We start from the raw sequence: 20,429 nt of genomic DNA, 5'->3' as shown, positions 1-20,429 counted from the left end.
AATTTCCGCTCGATCGCAGTCTGATATCGAGGAGTGGTGATATGACGTCACTGTTTTTCCGCCATGATGGTTTTTCAGTGATTTTCGGAACCTCGTGCAGAGAAAGGAACTTCACCGCTTTGGTGATACGTTTCCGTACCGAGAAGGAGTGCCAATGCTTGTTGTAACAGATACATGAACGAAGAAGACGTCGACGAAACAACTAGACTGATGTCGGGCGAAGTAGCTTACGAGGACAATGACACAAGTTCTCGAGACCGCCGGCCTCGGAGTCAACGAGGAGACGAAAATACTGATGCGGTAAGAGAAGATGGAAGTAGCTCTCTTTTGCAATTAGTTGTTTCACTATGTTTCATAGTTTTGGGCACAGATCCGCGTAAACCGCATCAACAGTAAGGAACTACATAGGTTATAAAGCCTACACTGAGGTGTGTGGTAACCTTAGCTTTATTCAGCCCAATGGAAGATTCCGTTGTCGTTTTAATATTGAAAGGTTACTTCGTGTCAGAATTATGCCTAAATACAAGCTAGCAATCTATCAGATTAAGTGTGTTTTCTGGAAAGTAAGGTTTATTTTTTGACATGCTGTTGACAAATGTTCGATGTCCTGTTAAATGTCTGTGAATCTACCAGCCAGCATTAGCTTTACAAATGGCATACATGGGAGTAGTTTTGGTACAGATAAAGAATAGAGACGAAGAGAATGCATGGACTGAACTCCTCCTCTGCCTCTGCTCCCCCTCTCCCCCCTCTCCCCCCCCCCCCCCCCCCCAACGAAAAATAAATACAGTCGAACCTCCACTAACAGCCACCTCCATACAACGGTGACCTCTTTACAGCGGCCACTTTTTTCAGTCCTGGCAGACAGTCCTTACATTCACTCTTATTTTAATCTCTCTACAACAACCACCTCTCCACCATGGCAACTGCCACTAAAACTCATCCCAAGTGGCCAAAATAACCTCTCAAAAAGGGCCATTAATCAATGACTGCCAAACAGTGTAGACAAAACCTTTTTATTGTAAAAGGTCACTAAACTTGATCCATACTGTGGGTCGTTGGGTCTCTGTTTTTATTTAGTTTCTGTTGCATTGATACATTTTGATTTCTATATGCCAAAATAAGCACATTTTGACAAAAAAATGTTGCATCCTGAAAAATAAAAACAGGTGTCTTATTACACCCCTACCTCCCCATAATGGCTACTTTCAGGACTCAGTCCCCAAGGTGGCCATTGTGGAGACGTTCCACTGTAAACTCAACTTACCTTTATTACCTCACCTATATACGTATACATCAATTTGGTTAACTAGTATCAGTAAAAGGTGGCTATTCTTTAACTCGGGATTTTTTTGTGGCAGAGAAATGGGGGATAAAATAGCTAAGCTAGGGGGACAAATAATTAACAATTAGATGGTGAACTTAAGGTTTCTATATAAACAATAGAGCGTTTTTGTTAAGGGCCCATCGGCAGATAGTTGCCAGCAGAGATTTTCCACCATCCTTTTAGGATCATTTTGAAAAATAATGACAGTGTGTGTAGTTTGTAGATACAGACCATGGTAGGGTGCAAGGAAAATAAATTTTCGAGCTTACCCTTTGGGCAAGCACTATGACCAGATGCAGTAATACTAGTCTGAAATCAGTCATCACCAAAAAGTTTGTTTCTTGCAGTACTTCTCTAATTTGCATTTCGACAACGATTACCTCAAGAAATTTCTCTTGCCTGTTGGATGAGTGATGGACAGTGACAACTAGAAAGGACAGTGAGTGACAACTGGAAAATCCTCTAGCTGTAGGCTTTCTATGCACACTGCATAGCCTTTCTGAATTTAAGAAATAGAAAACACTTTCCATGCGTCTATAGAAACACTAGTGGAAGTTTGGGAGAAGGAGTTTTGTTGTCCCAAAATGAGCCAGAAGCAAGTTTTTCCACAGCTTTTGTGAGTGCTCCCAAACATTCAGGAGGATCACAGCTTTTGCAATTTTTTTACAAATGGGGATCCAGCAATTTGTTTACTTTTACAGGAAGATAGACCTGACGAATTTGATCAAGGAGATGATGTAACAGGAGCTAGAGGGCGCACAAGAAACCAAGGAAGAGAACCAAGGGTGCGAGATGTGTCGCCTCATGAGAGTGAAATGGATGAAGAGGAAATGCTCAAATATGGAGCCAAGAGCGTTATGATGTTGATTGTCCCAGTGTCGACTTGTATGTTGGTTGTGGTGGCAACCATAGCATCAGTCACATACTACACTCGCAGGGAAGGAACATATCTGTAAGTTGTACCCTTTCAGTTTCTGTCTCCAGAGTCTCATTCACTTCCTATTAGTTTTTTTTTTTTTTGTACATGTACATGTTCCATATTGATATGTCCTGATTTTCACTGTACTTCCTTTGTTTGAATGTTCATCTTATAACGATAACAATATAATTGCACAATACTTTATTTATCATGGGGTTTATGCTTAGCTAATCAGTTAGTTTACAGGTAATCCACGGCCCTAGTATATTCTAAAAATTAAAAATAAAAATGTACAATAATAAAAACGATAATAAAATACAATAATAAAACGTATAAAACTATAAACGTGGAGAACTAAAAATCTAGAGAATCAAATTATAATAAGTTCCGATATCAGTCAAACTTAAGTGATCAAATTTTGTTGTTCACCTCATCGGTGACTACTTTAGTTCTAATATCATTTGTTAGCTCATTCCATTTCTTTGTAGCAAAAAATCTCCATGGTGTAAGACCATTTTAGTTGTCTTAATTTTGACAAGGAAAGGATAATAACTTCCTTTACCTGTACCTTTAACATTCTGGTAATAGTGATACTTGTAAATTTCTGTTGTGCGTCAAGGTCCCAGCCACACAGATTTGTATACATGGTTACATTTATAAGAGAAAAATTTTAATGTCTCTTGTTCTTGTTTAGTGTTTACACACCATTTCATGAAGATGGAGACATTAGCCAGGCAAGGAAGGCTGGAGAGGCAATAGCAAATGCCTTTATAGTGATTGGTGTTGTCTTGGTGCTGACAATAGTCCTAGTGCTGTTGTACAAGTTTAGATGCTATTGTGTGAGTATTTCTTGTGCTTGAGACTCTGTACATGCCCATTGTTATGCTAAAACTCAGGCTTCTTCCTTGGGACACTTGAGACATATTTTTGATTTGTGGATAATAATGATACAGTGTAGTAGTGAATACTCAAGGTCAAGGAGTGACAAAATGCACTGATTTCCATGTTTCAAATCTAAAATGTTTTGGCAACATTTCAAACAGAGGTAGCAAGACACTTGTGTGTGTAAATGGAAGTGTTTTGAGGTTTTGTATATTATTTTGTGAATAATGCAACAGATTTTTCATTTTCGTGCGGTCTAACCCTTGCCCCTGTTATAGTCTGTTCTGCTGTACCATTGACGATGTGTTATAAGGTGTTTATTTTTATTATATTTTGCTTTGGCAAATGTTTCACTGAGTGTTGGTTGAGGACAGTTGCCAACTGTCATTCAGGGAGTCGAGATAGTGTAGAAACTACTAACATTGATTCTGTTGTTGTAGTAGCCGTGAACTATCCTAGTCTTTATAAAATTGATATTATAGTTGTGCTCAAAGTGCCTAAATGTCCAAATATTTAATATGGGCTACATGTAAATGTGTGTCGGTTATTATTATTTTGGCAGGTAATATCTGGATGGCTGGTTCTATCTTCACTTATGTTACTATTCTTCTTTGGCTACATTTATTTCCAGTAAGTGTTTGGTGGTTTCGTTAAATGTTTTCTTGACTGGTAATTTTTCAAGTTGTAAGCAGAAATGCAGAAATTGCCTAATGTGGGGCCTCTTGAAATAGTAAAGTACAATTTGTAGGACTTAACAGTGGTCTGCCAAATTTTTAAGTTTAGCGCGTAAAGCGCAATACAAAGATGAAACAAACATCGGATAAGGAGTTTAAAATCTCTTTTATTAAGTTTCTCACAGCCAAATGGCTTCACTCAAAGGACGATGGCCGTTATTTGCCTTCCTAGGGCAAACAGATTATTTCTGAGTGAAAGTGAATGCCAGACACTTTGTTCCATAACAATTTGATGGATGAAATATATAATTTCTGAGACAAATATCTCAAAGAATATCGAGTGAAGAACACAAATATATTAATACTCAAAGAAGCAAAATAGCATCGTATATTTATCCAGATATAAAACATCTTCACTAAACCCTCAAAGCAAACTAAACCGAAGAAAAACAACCTCGTGCTCAACACGAATATTTCACTTGACTCACTTTGCCATTCCAACACCTTTGCCAAAACATATCGTAAATTCAGGATATGGATGTACAACCTTATGACAGGTAACCTTAACACAATCTTTGACTTAAATTGACTTTAAAGGATGCAGTATCCAATGGAATTCTTAAAATGCCGAGATGTCTGTTGAAAAGGGCCAGAGATGCGAAATAAACCCAACGTAGCAGCCACTACGGCAAAACATCCCAACTCACGTAGTCAGATTTCATGCTATGGCTGGATGCAACCGACATACATGCGCACTGTCTCATTTTGGGGTAAATTTACTTCCGGCAGCCGTATCAGCGCGAGCCGTAGTGATTTGCTTAAACTTCCTATTGTTTCATAATATGCTGCAGGAAAATGCCGCCCATAAAACAGTGGTTAATGTAACATTTCCATTTACCTCTTTCTTGTAGAGAGGTGCTGAGGGTATACAATGTGCCAATGGATTATTTCACATTGTCACTGATAATCTGGAATTTTGGAGTTGTTGGCATGATTTGCATCCATTGGAAAGGACCACTCAGACTGCAGCAAGCTTATCTTATTTTAGTTAGTGCTTTGATGGTAAGTTGATTATTTATTATAATTACATTAAGTTGTCATCTGGTTACTACATGTATGTCTTTCAACGACATTCATGTTTTGAGGGTAATTTACCAGGGGTTTCATTAACATTTTCAGCAGAAGGGCAGCTGGTTGTCACAGGCAGGCAAAACTTTTTGAACCAAAATTCTTTATAAGAAAAACTTTCCTCTAGATGGTCAAACCAGTCAGGCACAATCATCCTCACAGCCTGTCAATTTGCCTGTTGCCTGGCCCTTAATGAAACACCTGGATTTACACTGTATAAAATGTTTTTGAGATCAAAGTGATGAGATCCAAGTTTTAGGTCTTAAGTAATTTGAAATCTCAAGAGTCACTTAATGAGTTGTAACGAACTCTAATTTGCTGTCAGGAATGAAAGTCCTGTAATTTTGTTCAGGCATCTTACAGGACTGAAAAGGTGTCAGTGATTCCTTTAGGTGGGTCATTGAAATCAGTAACATTAACTGGGAAATTTAGGATCATGTTACTGAGTGAGCAAATTTACTTGTGCAGAGGAAATTCATGCAAAACATTTGAAGAAAGTAGGCACTTAAGGACAATGAAATACTATTCGTAGCTATTTTTTTTGGTATCTGGAAAACCTACAAGAGTCTACAAGCTGGGCTTGTCAATGAGCTGGCTTAGTGTTTCCTTTGCTACATCTCTATTTAACAGGGATGATTTGAAAATACTGTTAACTTATTTTTAATGAAATGAACCATTATTTCATGTTACAGGCCTTAGTGTTCATCAAATTTTTACCAGATTGGACCACATGGGCAATATTAGCAGCCATTTCTCTCTATGGTAAGTCATCCAACCACTCCATTACTTGCAGTGTGATCAGCAACTGGTTTTTATTGCTTGAGAAACAAGTTAAGCTGTTTGATTTTTTTTTTCAGATTTGTGTGCTGTTCTGTGCCCTAAAGGGCCCTTGAAGATTCTCGTACAAACTGCTCAAGAGAGAGATGAACCTCTGTTTCCATCTTTAATTTACTCCTGTAAGTTAAATGTCTTTGGATTATGTAGACACTTTCTTTGCATTAAGAAAATTCCTTAATTCTGCAGCAGTATGTTCTGTATGACCTACAGATTTGTACAAGTTTGCAAGATTTTTCTTTTTGCAGGAACATCAGGTTGTTACTGTTGTTAATGATTATCATCATGAGCATGAAACAGTTGAAGAGAAAATCATTACCACTGTGTGTAAACTTCAAGAATTTGATTCCCAGAATACAAAAACTGCACTTCCATGCTTCCCTTAGGTTTTAGGTCCTTACAACTTGTTCAGTTGATTCAAAAGCTACCCTACTTGGGGTCTAGACATGCTGCAATTCTTATTTAAAAGCAATTTCCTCCCACTTCTTGACCCAGCATTGCTATGTCTGTTAGATCAGCGCCTGGGGTTTAACTATGTAATATTTCTGATGGTTTTTTTAGCCACAATGATGTGGTCAATTGGCATGGCTGATAGAGATACTTCAGGTGAGCCAAGAGCACGACCATTATCATCCACTCGTGTTAGTTCAGAAGATGAGGAGGAGTTGCTAGAATCTGTCGATGGAGAGGGACCAACAAATGAGGCAGCAGAAAATGCTATAAGAGCACTGGGTGCTCATGACGAGGAACAAAATCCACCAAATGAGTCCCCAGATGGTGACGAAGAAGAGAGTGAGTCTAGAAAATTGAGCTGCTCCACTGTAGAATGTAGCTAGATCTCTTAGAACCTACTGTAGAGATGATTATGTTGATGTTGCAGTAGTGGCCCAATGGGTAGTTCATGTTGGATTCCAAATCAAGAAGTTGGGGCTGGTTGTTTGGAAGCAGGTTAAAGCTAACCCAGGGTTAAAAGCTAACCTAAGTATAAATTTTTCTTGAATAAAAATGTTTTTCACTGCTTAAATAAGCCTCATGTTTTGTTTAGTTTGAGATTATTCAAACTCAAAACAGACGACCAAACAACATAAACAGGAAACCTCACTGCAACGTTACAAAACTCAAATCAAAATTCTCGCTAATCCTGGGTAAGCTTATTCAGCTTTGAACAACCCAGTCCAGGTTTCAAGCCCTGGTCAATGTCATTCTGTTGTCTTTTTGAGCAAAACACTTTACTCTTATAGTGCCAGCAAATTGTTTGAAGGGAAGCTGACAAAATCTTAAGGGATAGTAGGGATAATATGCAAATATAGACTAACAAGAATAAGATTTTAGTACACGTACTGACAGGTTATGAAAAAAGGTCAGGTTCTTATTGCCTTGATGCCATTGATACTTCATTTTTCATTCGTAATTGTATTAACTGTGAATGCAATGCAGTCAACTCTGTTTAATATATTCTCTGTTTAAGAAATAGAAAACATGTACTGTGTTTCTATCGAGTTATAGAAACACAATTTTAAACCAATCAGCGTGCATATTTTCTTTTGGCTATTTTCCAGTGTCAATTAATGATTTTGTTTTTCAATGCCATCAGAGGGTGTCAAACTAGGCCTTGGAGATTTCATTTTCTACAGTGTTCTTGTTGGGAAAGCTTCCTCATACAAGGATTGGAACACTACAATTGCTTGCTTTGTGGCCATTCTTATTGTAAGTAGCCATATAATAATATTGGAGGTGATGCAATCTATTTTCACCTACAGAATTTTGTTGCTGAACTGTAAGAATGTAACATAGGTGTGAGGTGTTTTGAGCTTAGTACATTTTGTACCCTTGACATAAATGCATCTTTAAGGCTTGTTTTTACTAGAGTCAGAATTGGAAGAGCACTAACAACCTAGTGAAAATAAAGAATCAGAGTTGTAAGCAGAGTCATAAGCTTCAGAGTCAGATAAACCGGAACGTTTTCATTTTGTTCCGATTGCACTTATGACTCTTTCTCTTATAATCCAGTGAAAACTACATTGTCAGAGTGTGAAGCAGAAGCAACCAATCACAATGCTAGGAATTTCTGCTTGTGATTCCGATAATCTAGTTTTCATATCATAGGCAGTTGAGTCATAAGAGGACCTGGAATTCTTCTATTGACTCTGCTGGGTTGATTGTATCACTCAGCACTTCTGATGAGGACTCAGACTCCATTACTAGTGAAAACCAGTCTTCTGAGGAAAGGAAGAGATGGGCATTCAAGGAGAGACAGATTTTTCACATATGACTATGTTTGTGTATTCAAGCTGTGTTAAATATAGTCCTTCACTCATGGCTGTTTGTTGTTTGCAGGGCCTGTGCTTAACCCTCCTCCTTTTAGCTATCTACAAGAAGGCTTTACCTGCTTTGCCTATATCAATTACATTTGGACTCATTTTCAACTTTGCCACTACAGAGCTTGTCAAGCCATTCATGGACAGCCTCTCCAGTCAGCAGGCTTTCATTTGAGTCTTTTGAACAAGAACTGCACCATTGTTGTAATATTTATGGCAGTAAAATTTTGTACTAAAAGATAAAATGAGAAATGACTTAGAAAGTTCAGTGCTTTGTGATTCTGCTGGCCGGAGTAATCAACTTCTCTACAGTTCGTGTAAACCCCAGCAAATAACTACAGTAACAGTTTTAATGGGGGTGTGCCATCATTCTTTGAAAACGATTTTGTAACATTACAAAATCAAATCAGAGAAGGACTCAAATTAATAGAGAGAGAGACTGTGAATTTACAAAATGCTGGGCAGGAGGGTTGAGGGATCTGTAGTCTGGGATCCCATTCAAGGGGAGAAGCAATACTCATACTCAAACTAAGGGTGCTATGCTATTTAGAATCAATCCACTGTGTCCACTAATCTTTGAAATACACTCGTAGCCTTTCAAGCAACAAAAATAGGAACTTTATTCATGTTGGGGTTTTGCAGGCTACTAGGAAGGGGCAAGCTTTTTCTCTTTTTTATCATGACCAACCTGTCAGGCAAAATTTGACAAGTAGAAGCCATAAAAGGTTCTGGCAAGGCCTTCAAGTCAGTGAATTCTGAGGATCACTCATAATTTTGGTGAATTTTTTTATCATTGCATGTATCAAACAGACATTTGAAGCATTACATATTAGACTTTATTTCAATGACACTTGATCTATTTTTGGCACTAAATTATTATTGCAATGAAGTTTATCATGATAGGCCATTTCCAAGTTGCCTTTTTCCTTGATGTCAAAATGAGCCTTCCTGCGAAACTGTTCATATGAAAATGTGTTTCACCTGCACCTTTACTTTCACGCAAACGAAGCTCATTTCCTATGAAAAGGATGTGTTTTGAAACAGAGAACTGATTCAGAGGCAAAGGGAAATTCAGAAATGAGCTATCATTATTACACTTAAAACCTGCTTAATATACTTTCAGCACGATTGAAATGTTATTTAAAGCTTCATAAGGTTTAGGGTTGCAAGATAAGAATTCAAGTTGATTTCTTGTGGCTCTTTTCTGCTACAACCCTTAGCTACCAATTTTGGTGTACTTTTTTTTCTATCATACTATTGAAAATTTAATGTATATACATAGAACTGCTTTTTTGTTAAAATTGTCTTAAATGGATTATTTATGACTGAAATTGTTATTCTTCCAAAATACATAATTATTGCTGACATTAAAGAAGAGTTGAATTTCTTGTCAATAATTATGGTATAATTAATTATTTGTTCCAGAAGATAATCACCTAAACTCTCCCCATGGACAGCTTTTGGTATGAACCCCCTCCACTCCAAAAATTATAGTTTGGCTTTGTACTTCCCACTAGAATTTTTAGCTTTTGAGAGCTCCTGTTTCTGTATTTTTGATGAGTGTGCACATATGCAAGTTTCTATCAACGTTTGTTCCTCTTCTTAATAATACCTGCCTAGTGTTTTTGAATCACAAATTAAAATTATATCATGGACCAGGGATGGTACAGTTGTGAGAGCGTTCACCTCCCACCAATGTGGCCAGGTTTGATTCTGGCCTGGTGCCACATGTAAGTTAAGTTTGTTGTTGGTTCTTGCCTTGCTCCAAGGGTGTTTCTCTGGGTTCTCAGGTTTTCCTCCCTCCAAAAACCAGCATTTACATACAACTTCCAATTCAACCAGGAGAGACGACCTGCATGAAAACCAGCTTAGGCTGATGTGGCCTCCTCTCTAAATATTGTAAATTTAAATGGCCAGGCAGTATTGTTGAGTAAATCAGTCAGAAAAAAAAAGTTAGTGATCAGCCATCAAATAAACCAGCTAACCAGTATAAATGTTTATTTTGTATAAATATGAAATCAATAAAACACTTTAAGTTACGTACAAAGGTACTACTACACTATAATTCTGCAAGCCAGTCCTTCATATAGATACACTTGCTTGGTGATATAGGCCCACCATCTCGACACTGATCAGATACCTGTAAACGACGATCAACAATAAAATCATGGTTCAAGTTAAAGGAGCTCAGTCGTGGTATTTTAACTTATTTTGGCCACATACAGAATTACCTTTAAATTGACGGAAACCTGAAAATAGTAGTTTACAAAAATGGAAAAACACCAAAGGGATAATAATAAACCGTAAAGGAACAAGGATGGTTAAGGATAGAGAAGATTAAAACAGATTAAAAACCACAAACTTGAAAAATTTAGGCTAAAGTTTTCAAGATGCGTAAACCATGATGTAGCTCCTGTAAGGGAGTCAACCTTAACTAAAACACTATGTTCACCAACAATAACAATTTTACTATTAAGACAGCAGGAAATGAGACATTTTTGAACATGTTACTAAACTATCATTGTGCATGTGTCACTAGAACCAGTAGATCTGTGCATTTCAATATTAAAAACATTGCTAAAACTTGGAATATAATGGTCAGTCCTTTCTTCCTGAGCATTCAAAGCTATGTCAAAGGACACTTGTTCACCTTCAGAGGAAGATAGTTTCCTTACCGGGCAAACACCACACGGTGTCCTCATGAGTCCTGTCACTGGTAACAGAGGTCTAAGAACCCTGAAAAGTTTCCTTTGTCCATTTGATGATGATCCTGAACTGCTATCCACCACTAGTGACATTTCTGCTTTTCCATCAAAGACTAATGTGTTTAAAATTGTTTCAATATCACCCTCAGATAGTTGAACCTACAACCATGTAGAATTAATTAAACAATGTTAGTTACATGCAAGCTGAGTGTCACCTGAGAGTAGCCTTGTGCCCAGTGTACCTCAGTCTACATTTAAGCAGAGGGATTGGGGAGAGGTAATGTATCCAAAGCCACTCTTCACAAGTTAGGATTTGAAGAGATAATACCTTGCTACCATTAGGTTACTTATCTTCCTTGACAGTTTAATAGTCTTGTTTTGTTGAGGTCATTCTTCTGGTTTAGTGTCCATTCTTGACTAGGTGGGTAAAGTCTGCATACAAGCCAACTGGCCCATCAGGCTGGAGCATATCCCGGTTTCAGTAGCATGAAGCGACTAGGAGTATTTCTACTCCCGCCTGGATGGGATGCTAGTCCATCGCAGGGTTACTTATCCCCAGCATTAAATTTGTCAATACCCATATACACCTGGGTGGAGAGAGGCACTGTGAGAGGTAAGTGTCTTGCATTGTCCCCAGCCAGGGCTCTAACCCAGACCACTCGATCTAGAGATGAGCGCACTAACCATGAGGCCACCGCACCTCCTGATTAGGACTCACAATATTCCAAATCAAAAAGTTGCAATTTAGTACCAGTACTTTTTCATGCAAACATATGGAATCAATAGTTAATTTGGGTTTGCACCAACTGAAGCTAGGAAGCACTGGTCACTCTGCAAACTCTAGAGGGACTGTATATATAGACCATTTGTACACAAAGAATGACACTTTTTTGCAGCAACTGCAGTTAAAGCCAGAAGGTGGAGTTGCACAGTTGTATGCAAACACAGATGCACATAAAAAACCTGTCAGTAATAATTTGTTAGAAGTAATGTATTTACCTTACTGATTCCTAGTTCAGAAATGTACTTCCACACATCATTGCATGACGAATAAGAAGCATTTCTTTTAGCTAAAGGATCCACATTCATTCTGTCAGCTTGATCAGCCTACAAACAGTAAATTTATCATTATCCCACACAAGACTGAATAAGGTCCTCTAGAGCAGGAGTCCAATCAAGTTAGGGGGGGTGTGGAAAACAAGGGAGAGCAGAAGTCAGGAGGGGTATGGAAAGGCTGGGAAGTGAGATTTCCAAGGCATTACTGTAGTGGGAACTGAATGAGCATCTGTGTGATAAAAACAGCATTGCACACTTTATTAAAATACGAAATGGAAACAGCATGAAAAGACAGGAACCACTAAGGGAGGGGCAAGAACTGCTACCCCTCTTGTCTCACCACAATGCACTTACCATAATTACATGTATTCCACTACACCTACCACAAGATTGTCACATACAGCAGGTACGTCGAGTTGACAGACATACCAACTGCTGATTACAGTTTCTGTTTCATACCTTTTGTTCAAGATACTTGTAACACTGTTGATTTAGCACTTCTACAAACTCAGATTCAAAATCCTGATCACTGTACCAAGCTCCTCCAGTCACTGTAATGTCAGGCTCCAAATTAAAGAGCATGTACACTTTCTTTCTAGAAGCCTAAAAAATAGTCAGAAATGAGTGGGTTTGTTCTGTCTCCAGTAATTTATATTTCTTGTTTAATGCTTTTATCACCTGGCCATCCAGCTCTACCAGCCCCTCTCATGGTTATTCCAGGCAGCCAGTAATCTAATTTCATTCCTAATTAATTAATTATTTAATTGCAAAGGCAAGACAGAGTGCAAATAAAGATTTTTGTTCAGAGGGTATAACTGCTCATAGTCTTGTTCAGAAAAAAATCTATACCTCTCCCACCAAGGGTTTTTTGGTTTCAGCTCTCACCCCACCCCAGAATTCCATTTTGGCTCATACTTTTCCTTTACAAATTTTGGCTTTTGAGACCCACCCCTTCCCTCACATCCCCTTGGAATTTCCAATAACCCTCCTTAGGGTGGGTATGGGTATTTTCTGGAATCACACATAGTAGCCAAGTCAACTGATAATTAAACCAATTTCTGCCTGATTTATTAAAAGCTTGTTGTTGTCACGGGAACTGTGACTAGCTTTTGTCTGCCAACATGAGGATCAGGTTGAAGAAATTTAGCAAGATTGATCGACAGATTTAAGGAAAGAATCACAGTTTCTCTATAGTACTTACAGCTACAGATTTGACAGCCTTAATAAGCTTCTTGCTCTCCAGATTCTTTACAATCTTGTTGACTTGTGTCATTTGTATGTTACTTTTGAATCTGATGTCCCTAATCCAGATACCTGCACGATGTATATAATAATTATTATATAGATTAATTTTATGCAGTGTTATTAGTGATTTCAATGGAAAATAATAACACATAACAAAATTATGAATATAACATGTACAAGTACTATAATTTTGAAATGAAATAATTTTGAAATTTACCTTTGTTTTGTGCCTCTTCTATAATCTGATAAACAAGTTTCTCTTGTAAGTCAAATCCTTTTGTTTTCCTGTAAAAACAAGTTATTAGTTATCTGAAATTGTGTTTCAGAACTATTGTGCAGTGACCAAATCCACACCCACCCTGAGGAAGGTTGTTGGGAATCCCATGGGGGAGGGGGCTCAAAAGACAAACGTTTTAACAGGAAGGAAAAAACTAATTATTATAGCAGAGCACTTGTTACTTTTACTTCAAAGTTAAAACCTCACAATTTTCTTATTTATATAATTTATTTAATTCACCTTTTCTCTTTACACGACCCCACAAACTCATAGCTTTAATTTCGTTGAGTTCAAATAAAGGTTATTCAGTTGTTTGTTTGCTCATTCCTTCAATTTCCAGAGGAGTAGGGGGGGTTTCAAACCAATGGGGGTAGGGGTAGTCCTCACTTTTTACATTAGTTCCTAAACCATTGAAGTGTAAAAGTAAAAGCTGAAACTCACGTCGCTGCCTGTGCATCTTTGTATCTATATAAAAGCTGTGTGCCACTTTTTAAAAGTTCAATCCTACCCTTCAGAGAAAATATGCAAGCACATGCACAACATTAGCGCATTACAGTGCAAAGTAATGCAACAGTTAAGTCATATTCTCAGACAACAATTCTTGAAAAGTGATTTTCAAAGTGCATCTAAAATCCACATAGTGATCATAAACTAATATATTGATAAAAACAATAATTTAATTAATTTACTGATCTGTTATAATAAGTTACTCTAATAAGTTATTTCTCCTCAAAACAATCTCAGTGCATTGTCAAGATGACAGCTGATAAGAAAAAGAAAAAGAATTAACTTTTCAGATAATAAATAGTAAATAAGCTGGTAAAAAATAAGAAGATAGAAGAAATGTTTCGAGACTGCTTGGCTAAGGAAGCTGTCTTTTTCATTGACTTTTATGTATTTCCTTTTTTCTTCTGAGACCCACCATAGAGAGAAGTCTGTTTATAGCAGTTACTCTTTGCTGTGGAGGAATATTTGGCATATCCTGAGATATCAGCTGGTCTGTTATTCCTTTTGGATTCGCTTTACAAAGTTCTACGACTCTCTCTTCCAAATCTACAGCGTCCACGGCTTCTTGTTTGATAACGACGTCTGCGACCGCCATCTTAATTTCTTCTGGCCTGGGCTTGGTGGCCACGCGATGTTGTGGCTTGGTAACCGAACGTAAGCCATGTGGCGCGAGTCCTCCAACAGGCCCTTTCCCTGTACTCTTTTCAAATTCAAGCTTATCCTTTACCTGGCTCGGTGCGCTAACTTTTACCTTTATTTTTAACTTCCAATGAAACATTTCTATTGATCCTACGCGTCGAGGGGATTGATTTTGGGATGTGATGGAAGATATTGACGCTAGTTCGCTGGAAGTGGCCAAGTCTTCATTCCTCTCTCTTCTGTCAAGAGTTGACCCCTGCGAGTCGCCAAGTTTTGTAGAATGGGTCATTCAGCATTGCTCTAATGTAAATACCACTGGGAACACAGGAGAAACAACTAATTACGCATCTATGACTTCGGCGGAGAAAAGGTTGAGAGAGATTGTGAAAGATATCAAAAAGAGGGTTCCTCTTCTAGGCGTCATGGCATCAGAGAACATCTCTCATCCAGAAGAGGAAGAAGAGGTAACTCAACATAATTAGGGCTTATGCTGCCCTGAAAATGTGGAGGTATTTGATATGTTCAAATAGGGCCTACCTCCAGAGTACAATGCACCCAGGGGGGAACTCCCAAAAGGACAGGGGTGCTTTTTGGAGATTTTGAAGAGAACCCCTAAGAGTTACCAAGATCCTGTTTTTGTGGGTTTGGCTAGAAAGGTTTTTCTCCCCTAGGAGGTACCAATTCTTGCATAACACATTATTCCCTGTTATATTTTCTTGGCTCAATACCCTATAAGGTACCTCAAAAGCTTCCGCTGTGGACCTTTTGAGGTCCAGTACCCCTAAGAGTTACCAAAAGTGTGTTAATAACCCCTAAAAGGTATGATGAGCACCCCTGTCCTTTCTATATGGGAGCCCCTGGGGACAACACATTGCCAGATCCTGGAGGGAGATGGGTCTGTGAGGGGAGGGGCCTTCAAGAAAAGGGGTGACGAAGACTAAGAGAAGCATAGGGGGAAAGGGTGTGTAGTGAGATAATGTTCAGGAAAGCAGGAAGTGAGAGAAAAAGACCAAATTATTTTAATAAAAGCTTGGGAGTCAGAGGACAGTGTAACAGGAATTATTTGGGAGGTAATTGTGACTATATTGCATTGCAAACTTCTGACCCCACTTTCCCTTCTGCTATATCCATCCTTTCACCAGTTTTTTAAAGGTTGATTGCCTCATGGAAAAGGTTTTGCAACACAAGTGAATAGGGAAAGGAGCATTAAAAAATTATCACCTTTCATAGCAACAAGTTCTAAATAGTTAAAAAGCCAATTAATGCCATGGTGAATGATGAGGAACACATGCAGAGCTTTGACAGAAAATACAAATTTTATCATTTGTTAACTGTCTTATGGTATACATATCAGTCCAATCATCATTTTAAAGAATTTATTATCCATAATCGATGGATAGGGTTAAAAAAAAATTATCATGCTTACTCCAGTCATCTTTTAAAGGAACATGATGTATTTTCCATCATGTTGTAGTTTAATTAAGATGTTTGCAAAGTTTGTAAAACCTAAAATTAAAACAGTTTCTTCTTTGTGATACATTTCTGATCAATGGTTCTTTCTTAGAATTCAGAGTTCCATCCTTCCACTACAATTCATGTTGATTCATTCCTGTACAGTGATGAAGACATTGACAGACTTTGTGATGAGGGCAAAATGAGTCGTAACTACTGTAAAGATTGTGGATCTCACAATACAGCTCCACTAAGTAAGAAGTGCATATTAAAATAATGGACTGATACCCTACTAACACTCGACTGACACTCTATCAATACTCAACCAACACTCGACTGACTGTCGGCCGATATATCGACTGTGTATCAGTCGAGACTTGGCCAATACAAGGCCAATACTTGACCAACAGATCAACCAAGTGTCAGTTGATATATCGGTCAATAGTGTCAACCGACATGACCTAAAGTAAACATGATCCCTCTATTTCAGAGAATTAAAATGAAACTAGCTACACCTTTTTATTTTTAAACTTGTATGACTGACATAAGTTTTATCCATGGTCAACAAAATTTTATATTTTCAGCTTTTATATCACATTCCTCATCACTGGTGCAATTAAGGTTCATATTTCAAGCAGCCCTTCCCATGATACTTAACACACTTAGTAACAAGTTGATGTTAGATGTTGGGTCAAGACTTGGAGCTGTGCTTTATGGAGTAAGTAGTATATAATAATTATGAATTGAGCTGAAAACTGAAAGACAATGCCTTAGTTATTCTGTATAAATGTGCTTTCCCACACACAATTGGGAGCCATGCCAAGCTGAACCATGCAGATTGACCTTTATTACAAAAATTAATGTTAAAATAGTACAAGAAAGTGACTAGCAGGAAAAGATGACCTTGGGATTACATGCTGCAAAAAACTGGCAAACAACCACAATCCATGTGACCAGACTACCCACACACAACCGCCAAGAGTCCAGAATGTGTGTGAGAAAAACGTCTTCTGCTTCTTTTGTTCCCCAGCCAGTGGAAAACAACACTCATAGGGCAGGTGCAAAGACTGTGCAGGTAGTCTTGTGTGTCAGGTATATTCAGATGTATTCCATGAGGCAGGCTGTTCTGCATCCAATTGAAAGAGGACAGATCCAGTCAGTGAAATCCAGTTTTACCACATGGAACTTCAGCTTGATTGGATTTGCATTGCCACCTAGCTTAAGAGACATTCAATCTTCCCTTGCAAAGAAAGTGATATACTGCCCAAAGGACATTTCTCACTTACACCCCTCCTCCTAAAAAAAATCATCTCTTACAGTAGTTCTGTAATTTAAATGTCCTTAATTTTGCCAAGAAACTGCAAAATCTACTAACTGGACTGCAACATCCACTAGCCCCAAGCTATGAGACATGACTTTCTTGAACTTCTTTCTGTATTTTTAGGTCACACAGACATTACGTATTTTTCCTAACTAAAATAGAGTATTTATTTATATTTATTTATAGATATATATATATTCCTTCCCTATAATGTTTATTACAGCGTCAGTCACTACATTTGTTACTCTTAAGAAAAGCACAAACCCTGTGTAATTAAGTCTGGCAGTTACATGTGCTGTTTACTTTCTAGTCCCCATATAATTTATGATCAGTCCATGAAAGCAATTAGTTAGGCCATCATGTTATTTTAGCACTCCATCTTCTTAACCTTAAGTTTTACATTATAGATTAATATATACACTTCGAGATGTACACTTCTCACAGAATTTTACCCAAATTTTATCATTCTTGTAGAAACTCTTAGGCTAAGAAAAGTCTACTACTAGCTACTAGCTAAGTCAGTCTTTGTCCTGATCTTAGTATTATTGTAAGACAACATGCTTTCATTGTTGGCCAAATGTTAAAATTTTATCAGAAATTTTTAAAATTAATACTTTTACTAATTTATTACCTTTTCTTGTAGGCATATCATTTCAGCACAATACAGAAGATTATTGGAGTAGAAATCAATTCAGATTTGTGTAACTTGCAACAGGAGACAGTAGAAAACTATAACATGTCAGATCGAGTGGAGGTGAATTTTTAAAAGATGTGTAAGTTAACTAAGGTTCAGTTTGTTGGTTACATTGATATCATTCAGCATTACAGGACATATATTGCTCAATCATCAAATAATGGTATTATATACCTGCAAGTGACCACTGTCCCAGGGGAGTTGCAATTCCTGTGCCTCATGCAGTAGAATTCCAAGTTAACGAAACAGCAAAGATTGAAATTTGTCAATTGCAGCTGTCAAAAACTGTTCAGTCAGAGAAAAAGCATTGTGCTCTATCAGTGATCCATAACCAATCAACCTCATCACCCGATGAAGACTTGCAGTATGTGGTCGAAACGTCAAGATCTTCATCACAAGTGACTACGTCATGACATGATAAGACAAACAATAATATTATACTTCATTGTTAATAATATTATGTCTTTGTTGTTATCTCAGATCAGATGCGCTGATATTTGCAGTGAGCTTACCCTCTTGGAACAAGGTATAAACAAAGACTGTCAGTACTAGTATTATAATTAGTACAACTCCAAACAACTGCAAAATATAACCTTGAGAAATTGTACCTTAAGATTAAATGGAAAATTGCTAAGTATTATCTACTAGTATCCCTTTCTCACATTTGCTTGAAATAAGCTCTGACCGGTTTTACCATGCTGCATCTAAAATCAAGATTTCGATATAATTTACTGTCTTTTAGTCTATGGCTACCCTTTTATTCTATATTGGTTTGTTTTCTTGTTTATACTTCACTCAATCACTTGGGTGGAGGCGCGGTGGCATCATGGTCATTGTGCTCGACTCCAGATTGAGCGTTCCAGGTTCGAGCCCAGCTGACTGGGGTCATTGTGTTGTGTTCTTGGGCAAAACACTTTACTCTCACAGTGCCTCTCTCCATCCAGGTTAATTCAAGCAAATTCATTGCTGGAGATACCAGTAACCCTGTGATGGACTGGCATACCATCCCGGGGGGAGTATTTTCAGAGTGAGAAATACTCCTAATCACTTCATGCTACAGAAACTGGGATGAGCTCTGGCCTGATGGGCCACTTGGCTCATATGCAGACTTTGGACATTTATTTATAGCCTGCATAGTGTAATATGCCTGCAACGCAAGCTATTTATTTAGAACATGCGTGCTGTTGGAAAAATCTTTATTTCATTTGTTTCCTCAGCTGATGTTGTTGTTCTGAACAATGTGTTTGAGTTCTTTCTACCTGTGGATGAACAAATTAGGTAGGAAGCAAAAGATTTATCCCATATTGCTGATTACAAAATGCAAGAATGACATACCTTGACTTGTAAAGACCAGAGTAGAATTTTGATTTTCTTTTTGTTTTTGTGCAAAGAACTTGGAAAATTCTCAGAGAGCACTTGACAAAGCCTGGTTGTGTTTTAGTCACTGTGCCTAGTCTTGAAGAAGCCACAATCTTCAATGATAAGGTTAGTTGAGATGCTCATCATTTTAATTAATGTAAGTTTAAGTTAATATTTAAACTCAAAGCTGAATGAAGCTTTGTAGAATGGCGGTCTTAAGGTAGCAAAAGAGGGAGGCAACCCTGCCACCACCAACCTCCAGGCACCTGCCAACTGGGAGTGAGGGAGGGAAAACCAAACAATCAAGAAGAATATTGACTCAGGCACTTACACTGTTGGTGAGACGCTGACCAGCACTGGCCTGATTTGAACTTTGCCTAAATTTCTGATCAGTAGTTTAGCTTAGCCTGAAATGCCAGTCATCACCCACCCTCAGCTAGGCTGTGGGCACGAGGTGCTATTAAAATAACTGTGTAATATAAATTCTGAGTAAGATAATTTTTTAAAAAGAGTCGAGTTTAAAAAAATCTGTTATGTCAATGTTCATTTTTCTTATTTGCTTTTATGAGCGAACCAAGCATGAATGGAACAGTTATGAACATTGCGACTTACATCGTATCAAAGGAATACTACTCCAGAGTAGAGTAGAATCCCTGATAAAGTTCTTTTTCCTTTTCTAGGCTTGCATTGATCTAAACAGTTGGGTGAAGCCTTGTACAGTAAGCTACAATGTAACAGAAATCTCTTCTTGTGATGAAGACATTTATGAACTACAAAACATTTTCTTTTATCAAGTGAGATGAAAAAGGCCAGTCAATGATAGAAGTATGTTCCATGGCACAAGACATCCAGTAAAAAGGCAAAGATCTGACCAAAAATATTTCACAATATTTATTTCAACATAATGCTGTTTACAACAATATTGCAATATTGGTACATGGAGCATGGATCATTTAAAATAAATCTCTCAATAGCATTTTTACAGCTGACAGTATTTTGATTAAGATTTATTTGTTAATAAAACTGTTTTATGCCCTCATTCTTGTGTAATACAAAGTAATTTACATTCTTAAGATGTCTTAACCTGGTATA

General features: G+C 37.7%; 3 protein-coding genes across 4 annotated transcripts; 2 read left to right on the top strand and 1 right to left on the bottom strand.

The window, feature by feature from the left end:
• The first annotated feature begins 63 nt into the window (after nt 1–63).
• Nucleotides 64–9,476, top strand: LOC145484083 (presenilin-1-like). Its single transcript, XM_081462696.1, has 10 exons — nt 64–300; nt 2,029–2,279; nt 2,941–3,085; nt 3,691–3,758; nt 4,714–4,864; nt 5,623–5,692; nt 5,788–5,886; nt 6,326–6,556; nt 7,359–7,471; nt 8,102–9,476. Exons 1-10 carry the CDS (start codon nt 175–177, stop codon nt 8,255–8,257), a joined length of 1,410 nt encoding a protein of 469 aa, XP_081318822.1. The 5' UTR covers nt 64–174; the 3' UTR covers nt 8,258–9,476.
• Nucleotides 9,477–10,063: 587 nt separating this feature from the next.
• LOC145484096 (DNA-directed RNA polymerase III subunit RPC6-like) lies at nt 10,064–14,033 on the bottom strand. 2 transcript variants are annotated; one of them, XM_081462711.1, is made up of 7 exons: nt 13,807–14,032; nt 13,306–13,373; nt 13,045–13,157; nt 12,303–12,446; nt 11,787–11,894; nt 10,758–10,946; nt 10,064–10,222 (listed from the first exon to the last, which is right to left on the bottom strand). In XM_081462711.1, the coding sequence occupies exons 3-7, from the start codon at nt 13,114–13,116 to the stop codon at nt 10,142–10,144; spliced, it is 594 nt and encodes a 197-aa protein (XP_081318837.1). In that variant the 5' UTR covers nt 13,117–13,157; nt 13,306–13,373; nt 13,807–14,032; the 3' UTR covers nt 10,064–10,141. The 2 variants fall into 2 exon arrangements, with proteins under 2 accessions (XP_081318837.1, XP_081318838.1); XM_081462712.1 differs by having other exon boundaries at nt 13,306–14,033.
• Nucleotides 14,034–14,561: 528 nt separating this feature from the next.
• Nucleotides 14,562–20,374, top strand: LOC145484092 (uncharacterized). The gene is made up of 8 exons (XM_081462705.1): nt 14,562–14,975; nt 16,076–16,217; nt 16,548–16,681; nt 17,928–18,038; nt 18,459–18,504; nt 19,196–19,256; nt 19,370–19,463; nt 20,018–20,374. The coding sequence occupies exons 1-8, from the start codon at nt 14,694–14,696 to the stop codon at nt 20,138–20,140; spliced, it is 993 nt and encodes a 330-aa protein (XP_081318831.1). The 5' UTR covers nt 14,562–14,693; the 3' UTR covers nt 20,141–20,374.
• The last annotated feature ends 55 nt before the right edge of the window (nt 20,375–20,429 follow it).

The sequence above is a fragment of the Orbicella franksi genome, chromosome 4 (genome assembly GCF_964199315.1).
Source record: "Orbicella franksi chromosome 4, jaOrbFran1.1, whole genome shotgun sequence".
Lineage (NCBI taxonomy): Eukaryota > Metazoa > Cnidaria > Anthozoa > Scleractinia > Merulinidae > Orbicella > Orbicella franksi.
The sequence above is the reverse complement of the archived record's forward strand: the minus strand, read 5'-3'. Positions and strand labels throughout refer to the sequence as shown.